The 19,516-nt window shown below is 38.1% G+C and overlaps 1 protein-coding gene across 1 annotated transcript; it reads left to right on the top strand.

Moving 5' to 3' along the window:
• The first annotated feature begins 850 nt into the window (after positions 1-850).
• On the top strand, positions 851-15,586 carry LOC134648815 (multifunctional protein r). The gene is made up of 11 exons (XM_063503379.1): positions 851-1,033; positions 4,605-4,724; positions 5,916-6,057; positions 6,964-7,234; positions 7,411-7,724; positions 8,201-11,342; positions 11,431-11,535; positions 11,614-11,862; positions 12,350-14,110; positions 14,207-14,590; positions 15,299-15,586. The coding sequence occupies exons 2-11, from the start codon at positions 4,607-4,609 to the stop codon at positions 15,503-15,505; spliced, it is 6,693 nt and encodes a 2,230-aa protein (XP_063359449.1). The 5' UTR covers positions 851-1,033; positions 4,605-4,606; the 3' UTR covers positions 15,506-15,586.
• Positions 15,587-19,516: the final 3,930 nt, after the last annotated feature.

The following is a 19,516-nucleotide window of genomic DNA, read 5'->3' as shown; positions in this document are numbered from 1 at the left end:
ATGTCATATACTAAGAAAAAGTGACCAAGGCCTCCAGTGCCCCAGGCTGGAATCGAACCAGCGTCCTCTGCTATCGCGGCAGGTGCCTGTGCCATTCGGCCACTGGGCCACAGCGGCATAGGTCGAATTTTTCCAAGTATATGCACTTCTTACTGAAGGCTTACGGTGCCCCCTGGCCACCTCTAAGGTAGATGAGAACAGTATGGTTCGACCTTCTAACTGAATCATCTCAGATGATACCGAGTTAGATTGGCAGCGCCATCTCTCTCTCTCGGGCACTGGAGGCCTTGGTCACTTTTTCTTAGTATATGACATTTATTTTAAAGTTTATAATTTATATAGTAGTGTGGCTACTTGATATAAAAACAAATTAAAATATTTTCTGAGAATAATTTAATTTGTTCTAATACATATCATTTGATATTTACTAGTCGCTTCCGAAATTATGAGGAGTATACTCGTCGGCCGACTCCATATAATATATTTATATGTTTTCGGAGCAAAGCTCGGTCGCCCAGATATTAATATTTTAAATAACAATTTAATGCATGTAAAAAAAAGTTTAAATTAAACATGTGAGTGACACATGAAACAGTGAGTATACACACACATAAATATATTCTCGAATATTTCAATGAATCCCACGTGTCGGTTATTGAAGTTAAGAATTGCATTCGCGTTCAACTGCGTATATCTACTGTTTCAGCTTCCTGTAACTACACCATTACTGAAACTGATTATGACGGATGGAATGTTAACTTCGCACTTAGCTGTTAAATGTGCGCCTAACTTCCGACTGGTTGTCCACACAAGCCTGTTACACAAGTGTGAGAGAGACGACATGAGGCAGACAATGGTGGAGAGGAAACGAGAAGGTGGATAAACTGGTTCGTATTGTAACTGATAACACGAGTATAGGAACGAGGTAGGAAGATCTCAGGCCGGTCTGTCGTTGTGCAGAACTCGACAGCGCCGGACTGTTTCCAGCCGGCTAAACTATAAAACACGTGGCCCGTGTGCACCTTTAAATCAAGTAAGTCGCATCCTTTCATAACATAAAATACGAAGCTTTAGACCCATTTTATGCCCATGGTTTTATCACGCATTGTAATTCGTCAAACACGTGTTTATTACGTACGCGTCAGGGCCTACCGCGAATCGCGTACGACGTGTTGCTTCCCTGTCACACTTACGTACGAATTTTCAAGTGCGACAAAGAGGCAACACGTCGAATGTGGTTCGCGGTAGGCCGTCTGAGTAGGTACCTACGATACTTAGCAACAACGAAAGTTAGCGTTGTCAATCAAGAGTCGTTAAATTTATGGGGGTCAATAAAGTTTTAAAATAATTGTTTTGATTTATAATAATTTAAATTGAATTATAATTCTTAAGTTTTGTACGTAGTAGAACATTTACAATCAATTTTATCCATAATAATTATATTATGTACTTACTTACTTTTTATTTTTAAGAGGTATTATAATCAGCAATACAAACACCTTATACAGGGTGCTTCCTGTAACAGGAGTAATAAATTAAACTAAAGGCTGTACTCCTCAAACTGACCAACATTTGTTCAGCAACTTTTAATAAGTATTAGGTATATACACATATAATATATACCTGCCTAATCTAAAATTTCATAAATAATACCTATTCCTTTGTGGGCTAAGTATTTAAATATATATTATATAGGGATCCGGATAGTAAGATCCAATCCAACCTTATATTAATATGTATTTCGAGATCCTACCTATCGTGGGTTGGGTACCTATGTACAAGTTCACATATTACTATATTGATAATATTGAGTGTAAAAGTTAGTTATTTACTAGTACACTACGTAATCGGTGCTGTAAACAAAACTTTTTATTGTTTTCAATTAATAATTTGTATCTAATCTCGGTACGTACCTACATACTATTTTCTTTATATTTTTAATAGACTTCTCACAGTTCTCACTGTTGCATTAAGTAAAAATGATGCAAAAAATAAAATTAAAATTTTTGCCTTCATATGATATCGTACAAAAACTTATCAATGACAGGTGTGGAATGTTTATACCATAGGCTGTTATCACACTGCAGCACTGGATGCGATTCGCACGTCGCTCCGATGTTTGAGCGAGACATCAGAGGGCCTACCGCGAACCACGTTCGACGTGTTGCCTCTCTGTCGCACTTGTGAATTCGTACGTAAGTGTGACAGGGAGGCAACACGTCGAACGTGGTTCGCGGTAAGCCCTCTGACAACGCAATGCGCGTATGTATTTTTGCGACATCCCGCTCGCACATCGGAGCGACGTGCGATTCGCATCCAGTGTGATAATGATAACTGCCGTAGATAGGTACAGAGGGCCTACCGCGAACAACGTTCGACGTGTTACCTCTCTGTCGCACTTGTAAATTCGTATGTAAGTGTGACAGGGAGGCAACACGTCGAACGTGGTTCGCGGTAGACCCTCAGTAATGTTCAGAGATGCGATTTATTTGAAATACTTCTATTTAAAATGCAAATACAAAATGCAAAATACCTATTTTGTATTTTGCATTTAAATGCCTTTTAGTAAAAAACATTTTGTATTTTATTTGAAATACTTTTCGAGATGTATTTTGCATTTTTAATATTCATTTCAAAATGCAAAATACTTTGTGATTAAGTTTAGCCAACATTACCAGTCAAACAAAATAAAATGAACGAATGACGCTTGTATTGCCGAATTTGACCGATAGAGACGCCTGCTAGCCAACCAGTTTTTTTTATTGTATATATTTAAATTGTTAGGTATATGTATTTATATTATATGTATCGTGTATATTATGTGTGTAAAATTTTTTAAATTAGCTTTGCGGTTTATATTAAATTTTGTTAGTAGTAGTAGCAGTTGCACCGCCCACAATCTCTCTGCTTTGCCTTAAGGTTGACTGGTAGAGAATGCTTTTGGCATTAAGTCCGCCTTTTGTACGATAAGTTTTCTTTTGTGCAATAAAGTTTAAATAAATAAATAAATAAATAAACCAGTCCAGTTGTTATTAATAAAAGAAAAGTGTAATAATAATAAAATAAGAACTAGATGCACAATCAACCGAAATAAATGGCCACAGAATTCACAAAATGGAGCCATGGGCCCATGGCTCTCTTTTAGTTAGTCTAGTTTTTTACATTATTTTAAGTGAGTATTATTATCTTTATTTATCTTTTGTCTTAAGTTAGGCTTTTTTACAATATGGATATAAAATTAAAATATAAAAACACTTACAAAAACAATATAAAAAATATTATAAACACATTATAAAAAAACCTAACCTAGGGTGCCGCCAGCAGCGGGGCAAGGCCCAAGCTACTGGTGGTCAGGGCCGCAGAGAGAGGAACCGGCGGACTATCCGCGCCGTGTCCAAGATCACCGCCTTCAGCATCTGGCCCTTGATCCAACCACCTAGCGAGAGTCTCTCAAGATGTTGGTCGAGACTCTTCGCTATTAGACCGTTCACTGAAACGACTATCGGGACAATGATCGTCGAATCAACATCCCACATGGCGGTTATCTCGTGAGCCAAGTCTAGGTACTTACTGGACTTGTCCTTCTCGGCCTTCATGAGATTCTCATCATGGGGCATGGTGATGTCAACGAGCACGGCCCGGCATTGCGATCGATCTACTATCACAATGTCAGGCTTATTGAGTATTATTATTATTAATAACATAACAGAATTTATTGATACACCTACTGATAAATATGACCAAAATGTCATGCATAAGGTGCCATGTTATTAGACGTTTTTGTTCGGCTCGGCATTGTGTCTCTATTTCTCATGATAAATACCTAAAATAAATAAAAATATCTGAGATTTGGTCAAAAGGTATTTTATTTTGAAAAAGTATTTTGAAAATACCTATTTTGCATTTAGCATTTGAAATACAAAACGCAAAACTATTTGGTATTTTGCATTTGAAATAGTAAATCTGAAAAGTATTTTGCATTTTGTATTTAAATGCTTTTTTAAAACCATTTTGTACATCTCTGGTAATGTTGAAAACCAGCGACGTTACTTGATGCTGTCATTTAGTACGAGGCGTTTTGAGCGTTAAAAAGAATCATCCAACTTCATCCATAATAGGTATTGTTCTTAACTTTAAGGTGCCGTAGGTTCAGAGACCGCAGTTATTGCAAAATCATACCGCTTTTTTAGATCACAATACAGGTGCCAAAATTTTAATTGCAATCTTGAGGATTTTTGCTCTGCTGACTTCATCGATTCGAATCCTGGTAATTTTTAAATCGATCGATAGAAAAAATCACGAACATCTAAAGGTCTAAAACTAACACGCACTTAAGCTAAAAATATGAAAAATGCTTCAAAAAAGGGGCAAAATGTATTTTTGAGAAAACTCATCGATTAGTTTTAGTTGTTAAAACTTACAACAAATTAAAATTCAAAAATGATATCCGCGGTCCCGAGCAGGCACATCCATCTCGCTCACCCTTAAGCTCAGTGAGAGTGAGAGAAGAACATTAACTTACGGGGCCTTAATAACCAACAGGATAGATTAATTGATTCATTGATCGACCATAAAATAAACATCGTGTGATTTCGGTTTTCCAGAAATGGCACAAGACGATTTAAGTTGCGAAGTAGGTGGGCCTTGCAGCCTGGTGCTCAGCGATGGATCCGTCTTCCACGGCAGGAGCTTCGGCGCGCCGCTGCCCGCGGAGGGTGAAGTTGGTAAGTACATAGCATCATCACCATCCAATTGACTTTGCCTATCAACAGTCCTCATCCAGCTGATCGGTACGATTGAACGTGATGGCGGCTTGGCGGCCAGCGTTCTTAAACTACATATGGGGCATTATCTATGAAAAGGGACCTTATTGTCGATGGCGCTTAGGCCGCACAGCGTCGCGCGGCATTGTATTTATATCGGAGCATCGTTAATAATGGCGTAAGCGCCATCGACAATAAGGTCCCTTTTCATAGATAACGTCACATATTCGATCACAAAATTTAAAATATAATATAATATATTTATGACATTTCTTATCGACATTACCTGATACTTATATCAAAAATTCAAAACCAATTAAAAATACATAAATTATATTAATATTTTAAATAAATAAATAAATATTATTATTATTTTTACACTAATTGAGTAAGCCCCACGGTAAGCTCAAGAAGGCTTGTGTTGTGGGTACTCAGACAACGATATATATAATATACAAATACTTAAATACATAGAAAACAACTATGACTCAGGAAAAAATATCTGTGCTATCACAGAAATAAATGCCCTTACCGGGATCAGGACCGCGGCTTCACAGGCAGGGTCACTAGTGTCACTACCCACTAGGCCAGACCGGTCGTCAAACCGGCCCTGCCCGGTTTTAATTTGTAAAAAAATAAAATAAAAATATATGATATATATTCTGTATCTACTAAGCTGCTTTTTTCATCTGCTAGCGAAATTAAAGTTTTAAGGTGCCGTAGGTTCAGAAAGCGTAGTTTTTTTTAAACGTATGGCTTTTTAGATCACAGTACGGTTGCCAAAAATTTATTTTCTGTAGAGACTTCATCGATTCGAATCCTGATTTTTTAACTTGCCCTCGAGATAGAAAAAATCACGAACATAGTTCTAATCTAAAACACACCTTACAAATGTGTAACAATTTATGCACATAAAAATGATCAATATTATGTTTGATAGAACTCATCGATTACTTTTTTGTTAAAACTTGCATATCTATCTCGCTCATGCTTATGCTCAGTGTTTATTGTGTCATAAATAACGAGTACATGCCATTCATATACTAAGCTATTCATGTGTGAGGGTACGGCTTAGTACACACACTAAGTATACACTATCATTTCAAGTTTGTAGTTTTAAATTTAAAATGATCGAGTTCATCGTTTGTATAGTATTTCAGACCGGCATGGTGGGCTACCCCGAGTCGCTGACCGACCCGTCGTATCACGCGCAGTTGCTGGTGTTGACCTACCCTCTGGTGGGCAACTACGGGGTCCCCGAGGAAGCTGAGTGCGATGAACACGGTTTGCCAAGGTAAACAATCGAGAGTAAGTCGGTAGAATTGGACCATACTAATTTGTCAAGTGTTACATCAACTAAATATATTTTATTTCCATTCATATTTACTATCAACGTTGGTCCTATTTGTGTTGTTCATGACAACGGTATGGGCACAGTTTGGCTGCTTTTAAGCCCATCCAGAGTCTAGTCAAATCTGTATTTAAGTAAAATAAAATCAATCAATTTTAAATCTCTAAAATGTAGCCCAAAATTGATCACGTAATTTCTAGACGAGCCAGGTCTAGCGTACCTATCTAATTATGTAATTATATTTGACCACACGAAACAAGTTTCAAAAGTAAATACAAGAAAACTTAGGTACCCACCTTATAAATTAGTTTTATGCGAAATGACAAATGACAATGTGTCGCCCGTTTATCTCTTGACGGCGTGCCTAGCAGGGAATTCAGTTGATAACCACTTGCTGAGCAAAACTTGCCTTAAATACTAGCTACCTACATGTAAACTCAAATAAGTGTATAAATCTGAATCACTTATGACGAAACGATTTTTTTTTCGGATCTATATCTAAATCCCTAAAGTCTTTTCTCCTATCGATGCATTCCCTAATATTGTTTGTCATAATGATCAGTTGTCCTAACACTAAAAACCCTAATTTTGGTAATCCTAATATTGATTACTTATCCTAATGTTATTATGCATATTTTCTTTTTTGCGAGGGTCGCAGTTGAACTCTAACCTAACCCACTTTTGTGGCAGCAAGTTCTAAAACCTAACCATTTTTCAGAACCTTACATTATGGAAAATAATCGTTATGACAATTGATCGTTATGGCATGTGCCCATTAGGACAAACCAGTTAGGGCAAGTGACTTTAGGACAAACGTTAGGGATTCAGAATGACACCCTTTTTTTTCAGGTGGTTCGAGTCAAGCCGCATTTGGGCTGCTGGCCTGATTGTCGGTTCAATAAGTAAACACGCAAGTCACTGGCGCGCCAAGAAGTCATTAGGTTCCTGGTTAGCTTCGCACAAAGTCCCTGGACTCTGTGACGTTGACACCAGGGCACTGACTTGCCGGCTGCGAGAGGGCGTGACATTGGGCAGAATTATACAAGGGCCGGTCCCGTCTGCCCTGCCGCCGCTTTCTGATCCCAATACGAGGAATTTGGTGGCAGAAGTATCCGTCAAGGTAATTTTGCCGTCTGTATAGGTACCCTATTTAGTTATTGCATATCTGATAGTGTCATCGTAACTTACGATTCGTAAGGATACTAAGGATACACACATGTCAATTACTCGAAGTAAATACATACCTCTTCGTGGATAGATACAATAAAGGAATTACTATTAACATTTTTATTTTAGGCTGAAAAAATATACAATCCTAATGGCGACGTGTCGATTATGGCTGTAGACTGTGGTCTGAAATACAATCAAATAAGATGTTTGATAAAAAGGAACGCCAAAGTAACCGTAGTGCCATGGAACCATAAGCTCGATCCACAAAATTATGATGGATTATTTATAAGCAACGGCCCAGGCGATCCAGATGTTTGCAAAAGTGTTGTTGAAAATATTCGCAATGTTGTCAAATCCAACAACGTAAAACCGATTTTTGGAATTTGTCTCGGCCATCAACTACTTTCAACTGCTGTTGGATGTAAAACATTCAAAATGAGGTAACATCTCAAATTATAATATTTATGATAAATATAAATGTGACGTTATCTATGAAAAGGGACCTTATTGTCGATGGCGGTTACGCCATTATTAACGATGCTCCGATATAAATACAATGCCGATATAAATACTGTGCGGCGTAAGCGCCATCGACAATTAGGTCCCTTTTCATTAATAATGCCCCAAATAAAGTACCTACACTAATGTATTGAATACTTATAAGTAACAAAAAACTTTTTTTATTTTTTTATAAGCCATAAATTGTATGTATACATGCTGATGTTAAGCAATACAGTGAGAATCAATACAATTTTACCCAGTAGGTGTAGCTACATTATTTACTTATATTCTTATTAACTACAGTTTATATTAGTGCTATTCACTTAAGCTCAATAACTCAATGACAATTTTTTTACTGCTGTCACAAATTTCATGTCATTGAGTGACTTAACTAAATTCAGTTTCTATTTTCCAGCTATGGAAACCGTGGACACAATTTACCCTGTACACACAGCGACACACGTAGATGTTTTATGACATCACAGAATCACGGTTTTGCTGTAGATAGCAGTACTTTACCTCAAGATTGGAAAATCCTATTCACCAACGAGAATGATAAAACTAATGAAGGCATCATACATGAATCCAAACCTTTCTTCAGTGTACAATTCCACCCAGAACACACTGCAGGACCCACCGACCTGGAATGTCTATTTGACATATTTATTGACTCAGTAAAAGCCTTTAAATCAAAGCAACCGTGTGTTGTAAATAATATGATTACTGATAAATTAAAATTTACTCCTACTATAAATGAAAGACCAAAAAAAGTTCTCATTCTGGGTTCTGGGGGTTTGTCTATCGGTCAAGCCGGAGAATTCGATTACTCGGGTTCTCAAGGCGTAAAAGCTATGCAAGAAGAAAAGATTCAAACGGTGCTGATCAATCCCAATATCGCAACAGTGCAAACATCTAAAGGATTGGCTGACAAAGTTTACTTTTTACCTATCACTCCCGAATACGTAGAACAGGTTATCAAAGCAGAACGTCCCACGGGCGTTTTGCTTACCTTTGGAGGACAGACCGCACTGAACTGTGGCGTACAGCTCCAAAAATCCAAAGTTTTTGAGAAGTATAACGTAAAAGTTTTGGGAACTCCCATACAATCCATAATAGACACAGAAGACAGAAAGATTTTTGCTGAAAAAATCAATGCGATTGGTGAGAAGGTGGCTCCGAGTGCGGCCGTATTTTCTGTGGAGGAAGCAGTGTCGGCGGCTCTTCAAATAGGATACCCAGTGATGGCGCGCGCTGCATTTTCATTAGGTGGCTTGGGATCAGGATTTGCAAACAACGAGGAAGAGCTTAGAGCCCTAGCACATCAAGCTTTCTCACATTCTGATCAACTAATAATAGACAAGTCACTCAAGGGATGGAAAGAAGTCGAATATGAGGTGGTTCGTGATGCTTACGATAATTGCATCACAGTGTGCAATATGGAGAACGTGGATCCTTTAGGAATACACACGGGGGAGTCCATAGTTGTTGCGCCGAGTCAAACTCTCTCGAATCGGGAATATTATATGCTAAGGAATACTGCTTTGAAAGTAATTAGACATTTCGGCATTGTTGGAGAGTGCAACATACAATATGCTCTTAACCCTCTTTCTGAGGAATTCTACATAATAGAAGTCAATGCTAGGCTATCGAGAAGTTCTGCTTTGGCGAGTAAAGCTACGGGTTATCCATTGGCATACGTAGCAGCGAAATTGGCCCTCAGCATCCCTCTACCAGAAATAAAGAACTCGGTGACAAGAGTAACCACAGCTTGCTTCGAACCAAGTTTAGATTACTGTGTTGTTAAAATACCGAGATGGGACTTGGCAAAGTTTACAAGAGTCAGCACCAAAATTGGTAGCTCCATGAAAAGTGTTGGAGAGGTCATGTCTATTGGAAGAAACTTTGAAGAAGCGTTTCAAAAAGCGTTACGGATGGTTGATGAAAATGTTAACGGATTTGACCCCAACATAAAAGAAGTGAATGAAAATGAACTGAGGGAGCCCACAGATAAACGAATGTTTGTTTTAGCAGCTGCTCTTAAAAATAATTACACTGTAGAAAAACTGTATCAACTGACACAAATCGATAGATGGTTTTTAGAAAAGTTTAAAAATATTATTAGCTTTTATAATACCCTCGAGCGTGTCGACCATAGCTCTATAACACCAGATATACTGAAAAGTGCTAAGCAAATCGGATTTTCTGATAAACAAATTGCTAATGCTATTAAAAGTACAGAATTAGCTGTTAGAAAACTAAGGGAAGAGTTTAAAATAACACCGTGTGTTAAAAAAATTGATACAGTCGCTGCTGAGTGGCCTGCATCGACAAATTACTTGTACCTTACGTACAATGGGACCCAGCACGATTTAGAGTTCCCAGGAGGGTTTACTATGGTGTTGGGATCAGGTGTGTACAGAATTGGAAGTTCTGTTGAATTCGATTGGTGCGCAGTGGGCTGCCTTAGAGAACTGCGAAATCAGGGCAAAAAGACTATTATGGTTAATTATAATCCTGAAACCGTTAGTACTGACTATGACATGAGTGACCGATTATTTTTCGAAGAAATATCATTTGAGGTTGTTATGGATATATACAACATAGAGCACCCTGATGGCATTGTACTGTCAATGGGAGGACAACTTCCAAATAACATTGCTATGGATTTACATCGACAACTAGCAAAAATATTAGGCACCTCACCCGACATGATAGACAACGCTGAAAACAGATTTAAATTTTCTCGCATGCTAGATCGCAAAAACATATTGCAACCGCGGTGGAAAGAACTCACAGACTTAGAATCTGCTATAGCTTTTTGTGATGAAGTTGGCTACCCTTGTTTAGTCAGACCTTCTTATGTGCTCAGTGGAGCTGCTATGAATGTAGCATATTCTAATCAAGATTTGGAAGCTTATCTCAAATCCGCAAGCAAAGTGAGCAAGGATCATCCTGTAGTTATTTCGAAATTTATTATGGACGCAAAGGAGATTGATGTTGATGCTGTCGCAGCTGATGGTGTTATTGTATGTATGGCTGTATCCGAACATGTAGAAAATGCTGGAGTTCATTCTGGTGATGCCACATTAGTAACCCCACCACAAGACATTAACAACGAAACGTTAGACAAAATCAAAGAGATCGCGGGCATTGTTGCAGAAACGCTTGATGTTAGCGGTCCTTTTAATATGCAATTGATAGCCAAAGATAATGAGCTCAAAGTTATCGAATGCAATGTGAGAGTTTCTAGGTCGTTCCCGTTTGTATCTAAAACTTTAGACCATGATTTTGTGGCGACGGCAACTAAAGTTATTCTTGGACAGCCAGTAGAACCTCTTGACGTCATGGGTGGTGTTGGAAAAGTGGGTGTAAAAGTGCCACAGTTTTCTTTCTCTCGATTGGCTGGAGCAGATGTTACACTGGGAGTAGAGATGGCATCTACGGGTGAAGTAGCTTGCTTCGGTGAAAACCGCTATGAAGCTTATCTGAAATCCCTTATGAGCACAGGTTTCAGAATACCTAAAAAAGCGATATTGCTATCAGTGGGGACATTCAAGGTAAATTTCTTATCGGAACCTACAAATGCATATTAATTTCAATATTTTTATATTGTTGATTATAATAATGTCTTCTTTTAATTTACAGCACAAGATGGAGTTATTACCTAGCGTACGCACCTTACACAGAATGGGATACAAACTATATGCCAGTATGGGTACCGGTGACTTTTACACGGAGCACGGAGTAGAGGTATGTTACCAAAATATAAGTATTTAGTCATTATTTTCATATAAACAGTACATAAACTTGGTAATTTCGTATTTCCAGGTTGAAAGTGTGCAGTGGACTTTTGATCACATTGGCGACCCAGAAGACGATCGCTCAGACGGCGAACTGATGCACTTAGCAGATTTTATGGCGAGGCGTCAACTCGACCTTGTGATTAACTTACCTATGAGAGGAGGCTGTCGTCGGGTGTCATCCTTTACCACACATGGATATCGTACGCGCCGTTTAGCGGTCGATTATGCCGTGCCATTGGTAACGGATGTTAAATGTGCAAAACTTTTAGTACAGGTAGGTTTCGCGGTTTTTTTTTAATTACTATCCAGAAAGAATGGCTTATCTTGTGGATAAGAACCGTCAGGTATCAAAACTCCCTTCAAGTAGCGGTCGACCTAAATACATAGAGGTACCTACTTCAAACCACCAACAAAAACTCTTGTTTCCCATTTGCACGTCCCCAGAAGAGGCTGGAGATACATATTATCGATCCTCGGTCCGCCATGGGAATCAGCTTATCTGGTCTGAGGGTCTACCGGCAACATCAAAATAAACAGAATTTCTAAAACCGTTATCTGCCTCTCTGTTGCTCGAATTCGCAAGAGTGATAGAGAGGCCGATAATGGTTTTCGATTTTTAGATTTATGCGGTAGGCCGGATCAGCCGTATTTATCTAAAACGGCATTAATTTAGATAAAACCTTCAATACATAATGAAAACATCTTATATGAGAAGTAAGTACTTTTTATTTTATATAAAGCTTACGTACGTATTATTTCAGGCGATGATGAAGTGTGGTGGCATACCACTAATGAAAACTCACACTGACTGCATGACTTCACGCAACATTATAAAGTTACCTGGTTTCATTGATGTGCATGTCCATGCCCGTGAGCCTGGAGCAACGTATAAAGAAGACTTCGCTTCCTGCACGGCTGCTGCCCTTGCTGGTGGAGTCACAATGATCTGTGCTATGCCGAACACAAATCCACCAGTCATTGATAAAGCGTCTTACGACTACACCGCTGCATTGACTCGTGTCAGTGCTCGTTGTGACTACGCTCTCTTCGTGGGTGCTTCAACCTCAAACAGTGACACTGCAGCGGAAATGGCTCCTCAAGCGGCCGCCCTAAAGATGTATTTAAATGAAACCTTCACCACGTTAAAGTTGGACGATATGACGGTATGGCAAAAACATCTACAAAATTGGCCAAAGAAAATGCCCGTCTGCGCTCACGCGGAACGCGAAAAAACCGGAGCTATTATTCTTATGGCATCTTTGTTGGATCGCCCCATTCATATTTGTCATGTGGCTCGTAAAGAAGAAATTTTAATTATAAGGGCAGCTAAGGAAAGAGGATTAAAAGTAACATGTGAAGTCTGTCCACACCATTTGTTTTTGAGTACGGATGACATTGATAGAATAGGTAAAGGTCGTGCTGAAGTACGGCCAGTGCTTTGCAGTCCTGAAGACCAAGCAGAGCTTTGGAAAAATATGGACATGATTGATGTTTTCGCAACCGACCACGCTCCTCATGCTGTTGCAGAAAAAGACGCAGAGAAACCTTTACCGGGATATCCGGGATTGGAGACCATCTTACCTCTATTGTTAAATGCTGTACATCAAGGACGACTCACTATCGAGGACATAATTAATAAGTTCCACAGAAATCCGAGAAAAATATTTAACTTGCCAGAGCAACCTAATACTTACGTTGAAGTTGACATGGATTACGAATGGACGATTCCAAACAGCATGGAATTTACAAAGTCAAAATGGACTCCGTTCGCTGGTATGCAAGTTTGTGGGGCGGTCCATCGCGTCACCTTGCGTGGTGAAATTGCATATGTGGAAGGTCAAGTTCTCGTTCCACCAGGTTTTGGTCAAAATGTCCGTGATTGGCCAGCACCGAAAAAACATTCTTTCCCAGTCTTTGCCGTTGAAAAACCGGAAAAAGAACAAAGTAGACCGAGTTCTGCACTTGATTTTCACAGCTCTGCTGATTTCAGCCGGTTCGGTGACCTTGACATAGAGCAAATGGAATCAAAGCCAGAAGGAAAATTAAATGTACACTTTGAAGCACAGAGAAGCGCTTCGCCTCTGCCTGGACAAGAACGCCCGATTTCAAAACGAGAAAGATGCGATAGTTCATCTTATTATAATCCTCCACAGGTATCCGTTGCACAGCGGCAAAGAAGTGATCTGTTTGGCAAGAGTATTCTAACTGTAGACTCGTTTGGCAAAGAAACTCTCAACGACATATTTAATCTTGCTCAGTTTATGAAAACAAGTGTCAGCAAGGGACGTTTCTTGGACGATATTCTGCGAGGAAAAGTCATGTCTTCGATATTCTACGAAGTAAGCACTCGTACCAGCTGCAGTTTTGCGGCAGCCATGCAACGACTGGGTGGTTCTGTCATCCACACTGACGCGACAAGCTCTTCAGCTAAAAAAGGAGAGACGTTAGAAGACAGTGTTGCAGTTATGTCCGGTTACTCTGACGTAGTAGTACTTCGTCATCCGGAACCTGGAGCAGTTGCTGTAAGTTACTTACACATTATACCTAAATATATTTTTGGAGTAACAAATGAGTATTTTATAAACCTGTAATTTCTAATAATCGTCTTTTTTTTACAGCGGGCCTCACGCCATTGCCGAAAACCTGTAATCAATGCAGGAGATGGAGTGGGAGAACATCCCACACAAGCATTACTAGATGTATTCACCATCCGAGAAGAAATTGGTACAGTTAATGGACTCACTATAACTATGGTTGGGGACCTTAAAAATGGGCGTACAGTACATTCACTAGCCCGATTACTTACACTGTATCAAGTCAATTTGCAGTATGTGAGTCCGCCTGGCCTTGGAATGCCAAAACATATTACAGATTACGTTGCGTCCAAGGGAATACCCCAAAAAGTATTCGAACGTTTAGAAGATGTACTGGCAGATACCCACGTCTTATACATGACCAGAATACAAAGAGAGAGATTCGAGAGCCAAGAGGAGTATGAGAAGGTAAGTTATTGCCATTATTTAGTAGGTATTATTATTACAACAAATGTGACACCAGATATTCCATGTGCATCTGTTTGTAGTCCAAACCTAGGTCCATTTAAAAATTAAGTACGATATACAGGGTAGTCCAAACATAGACGTCCAAAAATTTTTTTTAGATGCCTCACATCGTGGGCTATCACTGCTATCAGAATATACCCCATGTATGTTAGCCGATTTTTCGTATTTTTCGAGTTATGAATTTTTTTACTTTTAACTTTTGGAAATTCCGGGGCGAACCAATTAATTTATTTCAAAAAAACTATTGAACAATTTTTTTAATGGTTCTTTTTGTAACATAATCCTTTACAAACGGCGCAGTTGCTAAAAAAAATCAACATCCTCACTTGGCTGCGAGTTGGAAAAAAGAAGACAAAAGTCAAAGTTTTACGTTCAAGCATCTGGGTCTCAGGAGGTTAATAAGTAATAATTTTTCGTCTAAGGGCTAGTTTTAGTTGCAGGTCAGTATCATTACTAATAATATTGATCAATTAGCGGTGTCGTCGGTATTTATAGTAATTTCTGTAGTGTAGCTACCTACAGTGCAAAAATCGCTCTTAGAGTTCGCGTTCGCACTTCGCGTACAAAGTCCAAGGTTTCCGTGAATTTCCACCGCCCAGTGCCCAACAGGACGAGGAAACCGGGCAACAAATTAAATATTGTTTGCAGGCTCGAGGAGTGTTGGTGGTGACGCCGCACCTGATGACGCGCGCGCGCCGGCGCATGGTGGTGATGCACCCGCTGCCGCGCCTCGACGAGATCTCGGCGGAGTTCGACTCGGACCCGCGCGCGGCCTACTTCCGCCAGGCCGAGTATGGCATGTACGTGCGCATGGCGTTGCTGTCCATGGTTGCTGGTGTCAACCCCCTAGTGTAGCTTAGCTGACTTAGCTGTAATGTGGCTGTGTGTATATGTATTTAGACTAAAGTATCAATAGATGCAGTGACGTATATTTTCTTAGTGAGTATGACACTAGGAGGTACCTAGTTACTCGTAGTCTTCGGAGCTACTTTTACCATGAATTTGAGTCTTCGAAAATTGGAGTAAAGAAGTTTATCCCAAAGTAATAATACAGTATTCTTTTCGTAAGGGAAATAGTTATTTGTACAACAAGTGATCAAAGTTTGATATTTCTTCGAGTGCTTATTTTGAGTCCCGTGCAAGCGAAAGATTCTTCTCGCTACGCTCGTGAATCTAATTTAGAATCTTGAGCGTAGTAAGGGACTCAAAAGTGCACGAGATGTAAATAACTTTGATCTCGTGTAGTACACAACATTTTTCACCTCAGCGCAGTGAGAACATACCTATTAGACAACTTGAAAAATGTAATCCTTCTTCATCACTTAATACCTGCACTCATGTTTTCTTAAGATATACAAACAATTAAGTTTAATTACCGCAATGGAACACAAAAACAAAACGTAATAATAAATTCCAGTAAAATAATATAGAAATAACAAACATTAACTGACACTTCAATCGACAACTTTTTTTTGTAAAAAAAATCTTTGTAAGATACGGTCCGAATTGCGGATACGTACTAATTGTCAACTATGGTAGAAATTCTTAAAAGTAAAATAATTAATTTTGCGTGATGATCTGTGTATTTTTTGAGTTCGTTATTTTAATTGTACAATAAAATACCTAAAATATAATATTTTATCAGTTTTTATCAAATCTTAAACTTTATTTTTATTTATTAATTATTAAGAATTCATACTCGTACGTGGTTTGGAACGATGCGGTCTGAAGTTTTTCGGGTGTCTATTATAAACCGTGAATATACTGTTGAATGTCGTTTTATCTTTTTTTTGTTGGTTTCTTTTTGCTAACAGTGTGAAAGGGACAGAGATAATAGAACCCAAGTATTTCGAAATTTTATTAGACCTCGCATGTTGAAATGACATTTGACTATAAAGGTCACTTGTGCTCGTTGTTTTCATTGAATTCAGCAAAGCTTTTGAAATGTTAGATTATCAAACGTTGTATTACAAACTAGAGCAGAGCGGTATACAGGGCCCTTTAGTTAACTTGCTGAAAAACTATCACAAAAATAGACATACACGCGTAAAGATAAACAACACATACAGTGACGAAATAAAAACCGAAAAAGGCACAGCGCAGGGATCCATAATCGGCCCAACTGAGTACTTGCTGTATGTTAATGATATGTGCAACATAATAACCGAGGGCTCGGCTATCAGTTCGCGGACGACACATGCATTATCACAGCCGACCGTGACATAGTGGCCGCCGAGCGTACAATGCAATCTAACTTCAACACCCTTTGCAAATGGGCGCATGACGTCGGTTTAGTAATTAACGCGCAAAAGACGAAAATAATGCATATTCGTTCGGCTCAGAATAAAACTACTCATGACATTACTGTGGTTGCACACCAACATAGCTGCCTGCACCAACCTAATATCACAACGTGTAACTGTGATAAAATCGAAGTAGTCACAGAACGCATGTATCTTGGGCTCATAATCGACCACAGATTCAACTGGGGGCCTCATATTAATTATGTGTGCGATAAATTAAGAGCAATTCTAAGTAAAATGTCAACACTAAGGTACAAATTACCGTACAAAACCTTACGTATGTTGTATTTAGCCCTCGCTGACTCTGTGATCGGTTACGCTCTGAGCACATATGGTAGAACCTTTAAAACATATATAGAAAAAATATATAACTTACAGATAAGACTATTAAAGACACTTGTACCTAAGCATATAAAAAAGAAGCACGAAACAGACTACGCACAACTTTTCAAATACTGTAATGTACTCCCAGTTCAAAATAAATGTAAACTAGCCATACTAACTGAAGAATATCACCATGTCACTAAACTAAAAGAATATAAAAGATGTACAAAACTAAGAAGCCTACAGAACCAAAACAAATATTGTTTACCCAAATATAATAACATATATGGCACTAGGCTGTATACATATATATTGCCTAAAATATTAAATGATTTACCAGAAGATGCTAGAGCAAAATATGTAAACGGGAAAAATATAAAAAAAGTTATTAAAATGCACTTGTTGCAATCTAACGACCTTAGTTACATATAATAATAATTTTAGTTATTATAAGATAGATATATGTATCATGATTTCTTTTTCTTGAACTCCCCATCGGCACACAAACCTCCTCAAGGTTTTGCCCACGATGGGTCCTGTAATATTAACATGCATGTAACTTGTATTATTCAATAAATTAAAAAAAAAAAAAAACTTGAATGTCATTTTGTCTCACTCAGTGAGCAAAATCGCATTTTGCTCACTGTTTTTAAGAATCAAAATACCCTTGTTCGAGCTGCTGAGGTGAAAAGTATATGACTAGGCTATGTATACATATATATTTACGTTGTGTATACATATTTAAATATAACTGGACAAGTGCGAGTCAGACTCGCCAACTGAGGGTTCCGTACAAATGTAACTTTTTAAAAATATTTTTTACTTATTTGTAACCTTAATTAAATATATTATTATTAGTATTAAACATTTAAAAAAATATATATATTTTTCAATTTTATAGTTTTCCGATTTTTCCCTGTAGGTACCTACCAAGTACCTGTAGTGTAAGACGTACATAGTTATAAAAGGTGTCTGGCAGGGGGTTGCAATCATCAATAACCGTCTGGCAACTTAAGGAACATCATTTTTTAGTTACATATCACTTCACTACATAGTATAAAACAAAGTCGCTTCCCGCTGTCTGTCTGTCTGTATGCTTAGATCTTTAAAACTACGCACCGGATTTTGATAAGGATTTTTTTAATAGATAGAGTGATTCAAGAGGAAGGTTTATGTATAATTTGTTAACCCGTGCGTAGCCGGGGCGGGTCGCTAGTTTAGTAATATAAACGGGTCTACCGCGATTTAATTTCATAATTTTTACCTTAATTCACCACGGGTCCACACCCAGCGTGACCATAGCTGGTGCAATCCAGTTAAAACGTCGGAATGAAGGTGCAAGGGGGGACATTCTCGGTGAACCACTTCAGAAATTTTAGCCCCCAGAGCCCCCTAACCAAATTTCTCCACTACCTGCAGGTTTTCTGGAAGAGATCGCTCTTTAGCGATAAGGTCGCCTATTGTTTACCTCTGACTATATGTATGATGGATGTGTGTTTCCTTGCACATGTACTCGTATTTTGAAGTTTTGCAATAAAGAGGATTTGTATGGAATTGTATAGATTTAGGACATATGTAAAGCATTTTTTGGACAAAATATAACTATGATACCCTTAAAAATAAAGTTTACTTTAATTCATAATAAGTATATGATTTGTTCCACAACATAACGTAAGCACTCCTCCAAACATTTACACTATCCAATTCTAAATATCTCTGTAGATAATCAAAATAAATTGATTAGGTAAAATGGAAAAATAATCTTAGGTATATTATAGTTTACCTAAAAAAATACCAAAAACAAATCTAAACATAGCCTTGCACTACTATTTACTGATGAGCATATACAACCTTTCAAACTATTTAGAGATTCTTATTTATAAATTTAAGTACAAATCTACACTACAAACATACTTATTTAAGTCTTAGAATATGTTACACATAATACTATGCTTAACCGAGGACTTATTCAATTCCTTTAAGTGACAAATTAAATGTAACATGGCTTCTACATTCAAATTAATTAATTACAAGATTTATAAATAGTTAATCTGTAGTACGGCCACGGAACTCCACATCACAATCGCCAGTCACACCTTTCACTTTGACGAGTCAAGTAATCCCCAATATACATATATACTTAGAATAAAATGTACCTTCATGCATTAGGAAGGATATCTTTTAGTTAACGGTATATTTGTTATCTCTACTAGCTATTTCTATGTTAATTAAATTCTAC

Source organism: Cydia amplana, chromosome 6, assembly GCF_948474715.1.
Source record: "Cydia amplana chromosome 6, ilCydAmpl1.1, whole genome shotgun sequence".
NCBI lineage: Eukaryota > Metazoa > Arthropoda > Insecta > Lepidoptera > Tortricidae > Cydia > Cydia amplana.
The sequence above is the reverse complement of the archived record's forward strand: the minus strand, read 5'-3'. Positions and strand labels throughout refer to the sequence as shown.